The sequence below is a fragment of the Pteropus vampyrus genome, unplaced genomic scaffold (genome assembly GCF_000151845.1).
Source record: "Pteropus vampyrus isolate Shadow unplaced genomic scaffold, Pvam_2.0 Scaffold58, whole genome shotgun sequence".
NCBI classification, from domain to species: domain Eukaryota; kingdom Metazoa; phylum Chordata; class Mammalia; order Chiroptera; family Pteropodidae; genus Pteropus; species Pteropus vampyrus.
The window spans coordinates 8,704,944-8,717,893 of NW_011888839.1; the positions used below are offsets into that span (position 1 = coordinate 8,704,944).

General features: G+C 35.2%; 1 protein-coding gene across 3 annotated transcripts in view; it reads right to left on the bottom strand.

Annotated features, from left to right (window-relative positions):
• The window catches only part of KLHL32 (kelch like family member 32), a 175,320-nt gene that overhangs the window by 8,228 nt on the left and 154,142 nt on the right, over window positions 1-12,950 (bottom strand). For all 3 annotated transcript variants that reach the window (XM_011360747.2, XM_023530954.1, XM_023530955.1), the window contains 2 exons: window positions 9,687-9,879; window positions 7,886-7,980 (listed from right to left, as the gene is read on the bottom strand). In XM_011360747.2, the coding sequence (XP_011359049.1) occupies window positions 7,886-7,980; window positions 9,687-9,879 (288 nt within the window). The remainder of the gene's footprint in view (window positions 1-7,885; window positions 7,981-9,686; window positions 9,880-12,950) is intronic.

Here is a 12,950-nt window from a genome sequence, read left to right on the forward strand (position 1 = left end):
TGGCATCGTCCTATTAATAGGTTTTCACCTGTGGTCCCTTTTCCTTCATCTCCATCCTAAATGTAAGTGTGCCCCAATATTTCAAGCACAGACCTGTTGGTACTCTTCTTTAATGACATTGTTGTCTACTCTCATGCCTTCATCTATCATTTAGGTGAATAATTCTTTAGCCTTTACCTGTAACAGTACATTATTGTAGATAAGAGGGGCCCTTGAGATTTGGGGATCCAAGCTCAAAAAGGAGGAAATCACTAAGGCCTAGAACAAAAGAAAGATTAAACTTGTAGCTATTTTTTTCTCAATTGGACAGCTAGGTGTCCCATTCTATTTACTGAACGATATATCCTGTCACTACTATTTAAAATATCTCTATTATAGGCTACATACAAACTTTTCCTTTTTTCTCATGACTAACGTATCTTCCCAGAGTACCATATTTACAGTTATTTTGATTGGAGAGGGCAAGTTTCCCCCATTCATTTTAAAATAACATCTTGGTTAACTTTCCTAGAGATTTTGAGAAGTATCATTTCCCCACCGTGTAAGAAAAAGGAAAATCTCAATGGGATTTTGATTAGAATTTCATTAAATGCAGAAAGTAGAAATCTTTCCATATTTACCTCAACAATATAAGGTTAAGTATTGTATTCAATTTATAGAGAAGAAAATTGAGGTCAAGAGAAAGTCCATTAACTTGCTCAAAGTCACACTGTAAGTGATAGAGCCAATACTGAGCTCAAGGTTGCAACCCAAGAAAGAGAAGGATTTCGTGCCATTCCTAACACCCTGTACCCCAACTGAATATATTTTTAGAAGACAAAATAACAGTTGAGGTCATCATTCAAATAGTTTTTTCTGGTTCCATGGGAAAACGGAAACTGCATATGTTAAGCAGATGAAATTTATTTAATCTGTGAGAAGGGAAAAGGAAGTGTTGGCAGATTTTCTCCAAAACACTCCTCTGTAAATTGGCAGAAAGAAGGCGTTGGGGAGAAGGAGGTGCCAGCTTGACAGCATATCCTCTAGCCAAAGGAAAGTAATCATAAATGAAAAGCAGTGGAGGTGATCTGGAAACAGACTAATCACTTGTAGACTTATGCAGCTGCTCCCTATGCGCTGCTCATCATCCATGGCACACCAGATTAGTCAACCTTTGTGCCAGATATTTGCTTACACAGCCACTGAATAAACGAGAGCACCTCATTTTCCTAGGAATCTAATGTTTTCCATGAGTCTTTATTACTAACAAGTCCAAATCTCAATCTTTAAACAACTATTAAGAGCACACTTTACTTTTGTTTGGGTTGCCCTTGTAATGAATCAAGTAGTCTATGCTAAGTTAAGTAGTAGAAGAAAATAAAATAGTATGCTTTCTCAATATCTGACATGCTTCATCCCGGTGTGGCTGAATCCTACAAAGGACAGTTAAATAAGTTTTAATTAAAGCCCATGATGGACAATCCAATGAGACAGCTTATTGATTGGTATTTTCAAGAGAAAAAAAATGACTCCAGTCCTTTTGAATATTAACAGACCAATCTAAATTATTTAAGTATGACCTTCATTAATCTTAGCCATGGCCTTAGAATCTAAGGATTATATAGATTTGTGGCTTAAGAAAAATGTAAACTTTGATATTTTTTAGATGTATACTATTTTCTCCACTACTCTTTCCTGTACTTTTCAACCTGTTAATTTGTACTTAGGAATTTCTACTGTCTAATAAAAATTTTCTTATAAACACTATTCCAGTTTCCCATTATCTTGCTTCTCTCTTGGATATTGTTCCAGCAAGTAGTAAAGAAGTGGTTTGCTTTTGAACATGTTGCTAGTTTCTCCAACTATCAATATATTACTGTTAGTGAACCAAAATAAATAGTTCCATAGGCACCCATTAAATACGTATTTGAGATTGTGCAATCATAGTTCAGAATGGATGATTATGTAAACTGTAACCAGTTTTCAATAACTAAAATGAGAGATATCAGTAAAGGCTCTCAAAAGCCTTCATCAAATTTATCTATGTTTGGTAGGACAAGTGTGCCAGCCAAGAGAATAAACACAGCATTTGCAAAATGACTGATTTTCTATATTAAAATGGCTAATGGAACACAGAACTACCCAGAAAGCTTACTGTTTTGAAAAGCAAATATATTAGAATATCAGATCTCAGGTAAAATTTACTCTACTAATACAGGCACTGATTAAAACATTTTTGAGTCACCTCTTTAAAATCACCTTACTTCTGAGACTGCTCTAGAATATTCTTAGTGGTTTATAGTACACACATGTATTCCATCTTTTGAGGAAGAGCACAGTAATGAGGAGTTAGTATATATGATATTTCTACTCCTTGAGCTAATTTAACATTAAAATTAGTAGAAATATACCCATAAATAAAACTGAAAAAAAAAAAAAAAGACTGACAAATACATGCATGGATGAGAGACTAGAAGCCCTCCTTGTGAGAAAACAGTTTACTTCTTTGTTGTTATCCAAAAGATATAACCAAGCTCTAGTACAAAGCAACCTTCAATTAACTGAAGACTCCCTTAAAGACCTTCATGTTTTTCAAAGAACTCATTTGTAGCTTTGATAATTTTTTCTACTGTATCATTGTTTCCTAGTTTATTACCTTCATTTTTATTATCTCCTACTACTTTGAGTTTATTTTTTGGTTTATTTTCTAATGTATTAAGCTCTATCTATTCTACAAGCTTTGCTATGTATTTTCATTATCACTCAGTTTTGGGTATTTTTTTAAACTTCCATTATGACTTCTTTAACCCATAGGTTAATTATTTCTAAATATATATGAACTTATTTAACTTTTTAAGTTCAAACTTAATTGCATTGTAGTTAGAGATCATAGTTTACATCATACTTAATTTTTTAAATTTATTAAAGTATTCTTAACACAAGTACATGATAGATTTTTGTAAATATTAAGGTATGCCTAAGAAAAATATGTTTTGGAACATTGTCCAGGACAGATCATATGTTAGGCCATAAAACAAGTCAATAAATTTTAGAAATCTGAAATGATATTAAGCATCTTTTACAACCACAATGGTAGGAAACTAGAAATTAATTACAAGAAAACAAGATCCAACAACATGCTATAAAAGAAGAAATCAAAAGAAATTAAAAAATATTGTGAGACAAATGAAAATGGAATTATAATATACCAAAATCATGGGATGCAGCAAAAGATGTTCTAAGAGGGAAGATCATAGTGATAAATGCCTACATTAAAATAAAAGAAAGCTCAAATAAACAACCTAACTTTACATGACCAGAAAAGAACAAACTAAACCCAAAGTTAGTAGAAGGAAGGGAATAACAATGGAACCAAAGGAATTAGAGACTAAAGAGACAATAGAAAAGGTTAATGATTTTAAGCTGCTTTTTTGAAAAGAAACAAAATAGACCTGTAGCTAGACTTACCAAGGAAAAAAAAAAGAGTACTCAAATAAATTAGAAATGAAAGAGGAGACATTACTACATAAACACAAAGGATAATAAGAGACTACTATGAACATATTGTACAATATGCGTACAAACTGGACAACCTGAAAGTAACTGGTAAATTCCTAGAAACATATGACCTAACAAGACTGAATCATGAAGAAATAGAAAATCTGAAAAGACCAATTACTAAGAAAAGATTGAATTAGTAATAAACTCACTAAAATAAATAAATAAATAAATAAAAGTCTAGGACCAGATGGCTTCATTGGTGAATTCTACCAAATATTAAAAAAAAGAATACTAATCATTCTCAAACTCTTCCAAAAATATTTGAAGAGTAGGGAAGATTTTCAAACTTATTTCACAAGGCCACCATTACTCTGATACCAAAACCAGACAAGGGCACTACAAAAAAAGAAAATTACAGGTCAATATTCCTGATGACTATAGATGCAAAAATTCTCTACAAATTATTAGCATACCAAATTCAATGATACATTTAAAAAATAAACCATGATCAAGAGTGATTTATGCCAGGGATGCAAGATGGGTCAGCATATGCAAATCAACCAATATGATACACCACATTATCAAAATGAAGGATAAAAATCACATGATCATCTCAACTGACGCAAAAAAGCATTGGCAAATTCAAAATAGATTCATGACAAAAACTCAACAAACAGGGTATAGAGGGAAAATAACTCAACATAATAAAAGCCAAATATGACAAGCCCACAGCTAACATCATACTCAATGGTGAAAAGCTAAAAACTTCCTCTAAAATCAAGAACAAGACAATAGTCCAGTGGCATTTTTCAAAGGAAAAGCAGTCCTAAAATTTGGATCCATGAAACGCCAAATAGCCAAAGCAATCTTGAGAAAGCAGAACAAAGCTGAAGGCATCACACTTTCTGATTTCAAACTATTACAAAACTATGGTAAAAACAAACAAATAAACAAAAAAGACGGTATGGCATTGGCATAAAAAGAGACACATAGATCAATGGAATAGAATAGAATAGACAGCCCAGAAATAAAAGCCAATTAATTTATGACAAAGGAGTCAAGAACATACAATGGGGGGAAAGGATGGTCTCTTCAATAAATGGCATTGGGAAAATTGGATAGCCACATGCAAAAGAGGGAAAAGGCCCTATACCATACACAAAAGCCAACTCAAAATGGATTAAAGACTTGAACATATGACCTGAAACCATAACACTCCTAGAAGAAAACAGGAGTAAACTCCTTGACATTTCTCTTGGCAATGACTTTTGCATTTGATACCAAAAGCAAAGGCAACAAAAGCAAAAATGAACAAGTGGGACTCTATCAAACTAAATAGCTTCTGCGCAGCAAAATAAAGCATAAAAAAATGAAAAGGCAACCTATTAAGTAGGAAAACTTGCAAATCATGTATCTGATAAGGGGTTAATATCCAAAATATATAAAGAATTCATAGAGGTGAACTGCAAAACACCCCAAACAATCCAAGTATCCTGTCCATCTTTCAAGGTTTATCACAACCAACAAGTGTGAAGCCCGTCACGAAGCCTTATCCTTTATGCACTCTGCCACCTCCCTCAATTTATATGCAAGGCCCCCCTTTTCTGAAACCTTAAAACTAGCTTGTCTTCCTCAAGGAATTAAAGATCAGGAATGAAAAGACAACCTACAGAATGGGAGAAATACTTGCAAATGATATATCTGATAAGGGGTTAATATCCAAAATATATAAAGAACTCATAAAACTCAATAGAAAAAAAATATGGTTGAAATATGGGCAAAGGATGTGAATATTTTCCCAAAGAAGATATACAAATGGCCAACACGTACATGAAAAGTGCTCAATATCACTAATCAGGGAAATGCAAACCAAAACTACAATGAGATATCATCTGAAAACTATTAGAACAGCTGGCATCAAAAAGACAGGATAACAAGTGTTGGCAATGGTGTGGAGAAAAAGGAAACTTTGTGCATTGTTGATGGAAATATAAGCTGGTACAGCCACTATCTAAAACAGTATTGAGGTTCCTCAAAAATTTAAAAATCAAACTACCATATGATCCAGCAATCCCACTTCTGGGTGTATAACTAAAGAAAACAAAATCACTATCTCGAAGAGACATCTGCATTCCCATGTCCATTGTAGCGTTATCTAAATAGCCAAGACATAGAAACAACCTAAGGGTCCACTGATGAATGAATGGATTAAAAAAACATAGTATAATCATATGTACAATGAAATATTATTCAGCCACAAAAAAGAAGGAAATCCTGCCATTTGCAAAAACATGCATGGACCCTGAGGGCATTATGCTAAGTGACATAAATTGGACAGAGAAGGACAAATGCTGTATGATCTCACTTATATGTGGAATCTAAACAACTTGAACTCATAGAAACAGAACAGACTGTTGGTGACTGCCACAGATGGGGTGGTGGGAAGTGAGGGAAATGGGTCAAGGTGGGCAAAAGATAAAAACTTCCAGTTTAAAGTAAGTAAGTCCCTGGGATATAAAGTATAGCATGGTGACTATAATTAACAATATTATATATTAAAAAGTAAATTTTAAAAGTTCTTATCACAAGAAAAAAACTTTTATAACTGTGATGTGATAGATGTTAACATATTGCAGCGATCATTTAGCAATATATACATATATAAAATCATGTTGTACACTTTAAACTAATACAATATTAAATGTTAATTATATCAATAAAACTGAAAAAAAAAATATCCTCATGATCTGTTCGACCCCAAAACCCTATCCACTAGGAAAACTTATTAATTGTTATAGTAGTCCCCCTTATCCACACGAATAAATTCCAAAACTCCCATTGGATGCCTGAAACTGTGAATAGTACCGAACCCCACATACACTATGTTTGGATGCCTGAAACTGTGGATAGTACCGAACCCCACATACACTATGTTTTTTCATATGTGTATATATATATACACACATATATATATCCACTTTATGTCTTCTCTTTGGAATATCTGAATCGCCAGCATCATTACTCTTACAGTTGAAGGCCACTATTAAGTAAAATAAAAGTTACTTGAACACAAGCACTGAGATACCTTAACAGTCGCTCTGATAACCGAGATGACCACTAGCCATATACAGCATGGACATCCTGGACAAAGAGATGATTTGAGTCTTGGTGGGATGGACCAGGACAGAGCAGGACAGTACAAGATTTCATCATGCTACTCAGAACAGTGTATAATTTTAGACTTATGAATTGTTTATTTCTGGAATTTTCCACTTAATATTTTTGACCATCATTTATTGTAAGTAACTGAGACAGCTGTAAGTGAAACCATGGATAAGGGGAAGGGGGAGATTACCGTATTCATATCTGTGCTACCCTTGCTGATATAGATATAGTGATCTATACCAATAATGAAAGTACATGAAAGTCCCCAGACATCTGGCAAGACAAATCAAGAGACGAGATAAAAACAAACAATATAATAAATGTAAAGAGGAATATAACTAAGGACAATACGATATGCTAACAACTTTGAAAACTTAGGCAACATGAGAAAGCTTAAAAAATAAAAATATATGTGTGTGTGTGTATATATATATATACCTTATGAGACTGAAGAAATTAAAAGCTTGAATAGTCCTGCAACTATTAAAGATACTGAAGCAATTGTTAAAAATCTTACCACAGAGATGAGATAATATGAGTAGTTACAAGGATATATTTTTATGGAGATCAGAAAAAAGGTCAGGGCTAATACACATGAATATTATATCAGAGAACATGTAAAATAGGAAAACTATGATAAAAATTATTTTAAAAATAAATATTAGTACCTTGATTATGTATATCATAAAAAGCTACTGCTGCTCTGAATGGACCAGCTGGAAACTTGCCCAGCCCGGGCTGCTCACATGCTTATGTGCCAGGGCTATTCTTTGGGGCAGAGGCTGTCCCCATCAGACCAATCATAACCCCCTACTGCTCACAGCTGTCAGGAAGGAAGAACACTTTTGTATGTAGCATTTATGGAAATGAACAAATTAGGAAATAGAAAATAAGGAAATGGAATAGAAAGGAGACATCTGTAAAAGTTTGGGGGTATAAAAAGTACTATTACTAAAGATATGTAGACTTTGTTTTATGAGAAACGGAAAGGTATCTCACTTTTCCTATTCCCAATATATATGACATATATTTTCAAAGTTCATCTCTATCTTTAATAGGGCTCTATTTATTAGGCATCATTTTGGGGATGCAGGATGAAGTTTAGTGGCTAAACTAGCTGCATAAAGGGAACTCAAGCCTCTTTCTACATATAAATCTCTCTTCCTTCAGCAGCAGCATTGCAAAAAGTAACCTCACTGAACCACTCGAACATACTTCAAAAGGAACTTCAACCACTCACCTGGATACAAGCCAGAGGCTCATTTGTCCAAATCGAATATCCACCAACTAAATATATTCTCTCATTATGGACAGCAACTCCAGATTCATTTTGGCCTAAAGTAAATTGAATAAAAAGAAAAAATAGATCCATTTCCTTGCATGTCTTAATTAACCCTTTTGCCACTGAGGAATACCATTTCTCCCTGTAGCACACCTGTATACTCCACAGGATTTTTGCAGCAACTCATCACTGCCTCCCAGTATTGAGAAGGAAGAATTAACCACTGTTTCTCAGAGAATGAATCTGTGCTGGGTCAGAACCAGGCCATAACACTTATTGACCAGCCAAAGTCAGTAAATACAGTATTAAATAAAGCAATAATAAACCACATAAAACTAAGAGTTTTATACTGTTATAAATTTATAGAGGTGTAAATAAGGTTAATTTTAGAAATGCAAAACACCTCTTGTAGTACAATGCTTTTAAGGCAAGTGCTTACATATGTAAAATAACAGCTGCAACCCCAAGAAGCCAATAAAACAGACCCATGCCCCTAGTGTGCTCCAAATGAAGACAAATGACAGAAAAGATTGATAAAGTTACTACCCTGCCTTTCCTTACATACACAACAGTTTTAAGACTATATTAAAGTTCCTGAGCTGGGACCAGCCTGGATAGTCTCTAGATACTAACACGCCAAAATGATGAAAGGTTCCTCCCCCATTTAAAAAAGAAGACAGAATAACTCACTACTGCATATTCTTCCCTGGAGGCCATCAAAGAGTGAGATAGTCTCTTTTTATTGATGGGCTGACACAGGATTGACTCAGGTAATAAATAAGCTGGATCTTATAGCAGACAAAAGCACAGATCCAGGTACCGAGTAGCTAAGGTACCACTACAGAAACTTAGAGTTAAGTTCTTGTAGGTGAGCCTCAAAAATCATTTTTGCAGAAACAGCAACTGAATACAAAGCATCTGAACCTCTCACATTGGTTACGCTCTCAATGGTGCCTCCCCAGCAGCAGCTGTGAACGATTGAGTGTCCACTCAGCATATTGTCTTCAGGCACTAGTCCAGCCTCATTTTGAGTCTGTGATTTTCCTATTAGCAGAGCAGCCTGGGAGGGATCTGGTCACTTGTGGATGTTAATAACGCAAGCCGACAAGGGAGAAATAGTTTTTAACTCCATAAAGGAACGTCAGGGGTAAGCTGTTCGTTGCTTCACTTTCTTTCTTTTGGGATGAGGATGGTCCATACCCAGTGCTGCTCTGTGGTAATGTTGGGATAGATATGTGTGGCCATAGATGCCACCAAACTCCTCTCCACAGCACTGTTCTAAGGCTCAGTCTATAGGAGAATACAGCCAGAAACAATATTGGACAATGACAAACAATAAAAACCGTTCCCCTGAACTCACAAGAAATAAGAAGACTAAAAGTAGTGAGAAGTAAAAAATAAGTTGCTTCTCTAAAGACTTATTAACTCTTTCGGCACCTGCTTCCTCCATTTTATAGGGCATTTTGAACTTGTATCAATGTTTCTATGTGGCTATGTCGACCATAATGGACTTGACATACCTCTGTTAGCCACACGAGAACATTCACAAAGGTCACACAGGCTCTGAGAAACTAGATGCTCGGCCACCTGATCAAATCAAATTCTATGAGATAATGTGCACTTTTCTGGTTAATAAAAGCCAGTCATTCTATCACCACATGCTTAATAAGTAGAGAGGCATTAAAGATGTCTAACAGAACAAGTTTGGCAACTTCTTGAATCTCTGCTTTTGTGGATTTACTTAATCAAAGGTACTTGCCAGTCAACAGGTTGAAATTACAACGTGTCCACTGGTCAGTGTCTATGTTGTAAGAATCTATATGCCGCACAAGGATCCGATCGTTATTGTAGTCCAGGTCATTGCCTCCAAGAACATAGAGCTTCCTTTGGACAGCAGCCATAGAATGGTAGACTCTTCTCTGCAGCATGGGGCTGCGGCTTATCCACTCATTCTGAAAAAAGAAAGCAAGTGAATTCTGTTAATAGGAGAGAGTGCCATGGCAAAAAACAGCTGCGCCTCGTTAGTAGTGGGGACTCTAATGTCTGTCAATCGCATTCTATTTAAATGTTTATATACTTTGATAGCTAAGGGCCTCTTACCTGAGACTGAGCGCAGAAGAACCCACATATTTCAGATCTATTTTTCAACTTACATAAGGCATTTCCTCTGGTTTGGGTTGCATTTTATAGGGCATTTTTGCATTTAAGGGGAACAAACAAGAATATAGAAATTTTCATGATGTTTATCTCATCCAATTAAGAGAACTGACTCATGCAAATTATTTGAGTGAAAGTACATGGCTAGGTATACTGTGTACGGTGGTGTAATAATTATGAAATAGGCTCTAGATCTAGAAAGCCTGAGTTTTATAACTGGTGTATGACTTTGAGCCATTTACTTAACCTCTCTGTACCTGTTTCCTCATCTGTAAGATGAGGATAATACCCACCTGACAAGTGTGTTATGAAGATTAAATGAGCTAATACACATAAAGCATTCAGAACAATACCTGACACTAGTAGCCTCCTTTAATATATTTACAATCACATTTTCTGCCAAATTGGTAAAGGTTATTTCTAGGCATATATCTAGGCATATAATCAATGTACACTAGTAGCCTCCTTTAATATATTTACAATCACATTTTCTGCCAAATTGGTAAAGGTTATTTCTAGGCACACATTTGTTATGGCAGAAGGCCAAGTTTCACACAATAACTTTAGGGAATGGCAAAACTTCTAATTGGTTCTAGGTTACTCTCAATAAAAAGAAAGGTATGCTCGACTTCTCACAGTAAGGCTCCTATTTAAAATATAAAATAAAATTAGATGAAAATAAAATGACTTTAATTTTAAATCTCAACTAAGTAAATGGACAAATACATAAACCTAACCATTTCCTTTCAACACGAACACAAAATATACAGGAACAACCCAGATTCCTTTTTGCCAAGAAAAACTTGGATTTTGACCAGAAAAAAATCATATGATATTTTGAATACATAAATTTCACTAGTTTACAAAACTGTAAAAAAAGAAGAAAAGAATGTTTTGTATAAATATTGGTCCATTCACTAAAGGCATATCTACTAGCTCATATCTAATTTCTTTTAAAGATACACTCAAAAAAAAAAAAAGAAAGAAAGTGGTTTGCACAATTCGAAAGACTTGCATTTATTTGCTTCTCCATTTTAAGCATGTCATAATAAGAATCTCCTTCCAATTAAATGTCTTTTTTAATAGTCAAACCTTTCTTTCAGGTATTTTGCTAAGAAATATCTTTAATACATTACACGAGTGGGTTTAACTCAAAACTATGACGATGCTTTCCTTGGGTGCTTTCTATGAAACAACACATTACAGTATTAGAAATCAATGTTTGCATTAACAGTCCGGTCCCCTGCCATAGGACTATGGACGCCATCTGGTTTGCAAAGCCTGCCTGCATCCCCTGATTATATCTTTAGCTTCCTTCACTGCTGTGCCTGCCAGGTGAGCCGCCAACCGCTGCAAAGGCAAAGAAACAGGGAGGCCTGGTGGGGTCATCCCTAATAAGCTAGCACGTGAATACTAATCAGTGGTGGGGAAGCAGAGGTCACCCCAGTCTGCCTGCTGGCAGGTAGCGATGTGCTCTGTGGCAGATGGCAGGCATTATCGACTCTCCACAAAGGCCTAGAAGAGAAATAAGCACCAGGGCTGAATGATAGAGTTATTGAGATTCTGAGCAAGATGCAAGCAGATGTGATGTTTGCCAGTACCCACTGTAAACAATATGCCAGCAGAATTTTAAAAAAGAGCATGTGTGTACAAACATGAAACAGCACTCATTTGAGAAACGTTAACACCTTCTTCCTCTTTAACCACGTGTGCACCAAACTCAAGCAATTGCAATTAATGATCCCTCTTGAGACATCTGGCCCATGGACATGTGGTCTCTGAAATCTACAGCTTCTAAAGACACACTTGCAAAGAGAGAAATACCTTCATTAAATTCAGAATCAAGTAATTGTTAAAACAAAAAGATACCAAATAGACTGAGGTCATGCTGGATATACATTTTGTGGCTAATCCCAAACGGGACAGCCAAAGCCAACCTGTTGTTTTATGTTTTATTATCTTCAGCTGATGAACATTAAATCCCCAAATCAAATCATTTGAAATATTGTCATAATCATGAAAAATATTTGTTACCAAAATAATAGAAATAGCAAATTTCTGCAAATATTTGCCAAGGTTATAGATATTCTGGTAGAAGAAAAAAAGAATAAAAATAATTCTTCTTTTGGGGTAAAAAAAGATAATAAGTGTGCATGAGATGTGGGCAGAAAGAGAGAAAAGTGCCATCAAAATGCTTCCAGTTTTCAGGCCCCAGCTATTAGATAAAAAAGATACTCAAACTCTTCAGATACTTCTATTTTGGACTTGTCCTAGACACTGTTCTAGGACATTTGGCTATACTGAGTTAAATAAGTTATTTTATTTCAGAATAAAACCATAAGCATGTTCCCCTCCTAGAATGGTACGCCTTCTAAAAGGACATAGCAACAGAACAATTGAAATCATTTCTTTGCTGAGTAGTATTCTATTGAATATATGTACCACATCTTTATCCAATCATCTATTGAAGGACACTTCAGTTGTTTCTATGGCTTGGCCACCGTGAATAATGCTGCAATGAACATAGGGGTACATATATCTTTACAGGTAAATGTTTTCAAATTTGGGGGGTAGATACCCAGAAGAGGGATTGCTAGGCCATAGAGTAATTCTGTTCTTAAGTTTTCAAGGAACCTCCATACTGTTTCCCATAGTGGCTGCACCAATTTACATTCCCACCAGCAGTGTGTGATAATTCCTTTTTCCTCCCTGACAACCTCTCTAACACTTGTTATTACTTGTCCTGTTGATAACAGCCATTCTAACAGGTGTCCCATTTGCGACATGAATGGATTTTAGGATTATTACACTAAGTGAAATAAGTCAGACAGAAAAAGTTGAGAACTGTTTGATTTCACTCATATGT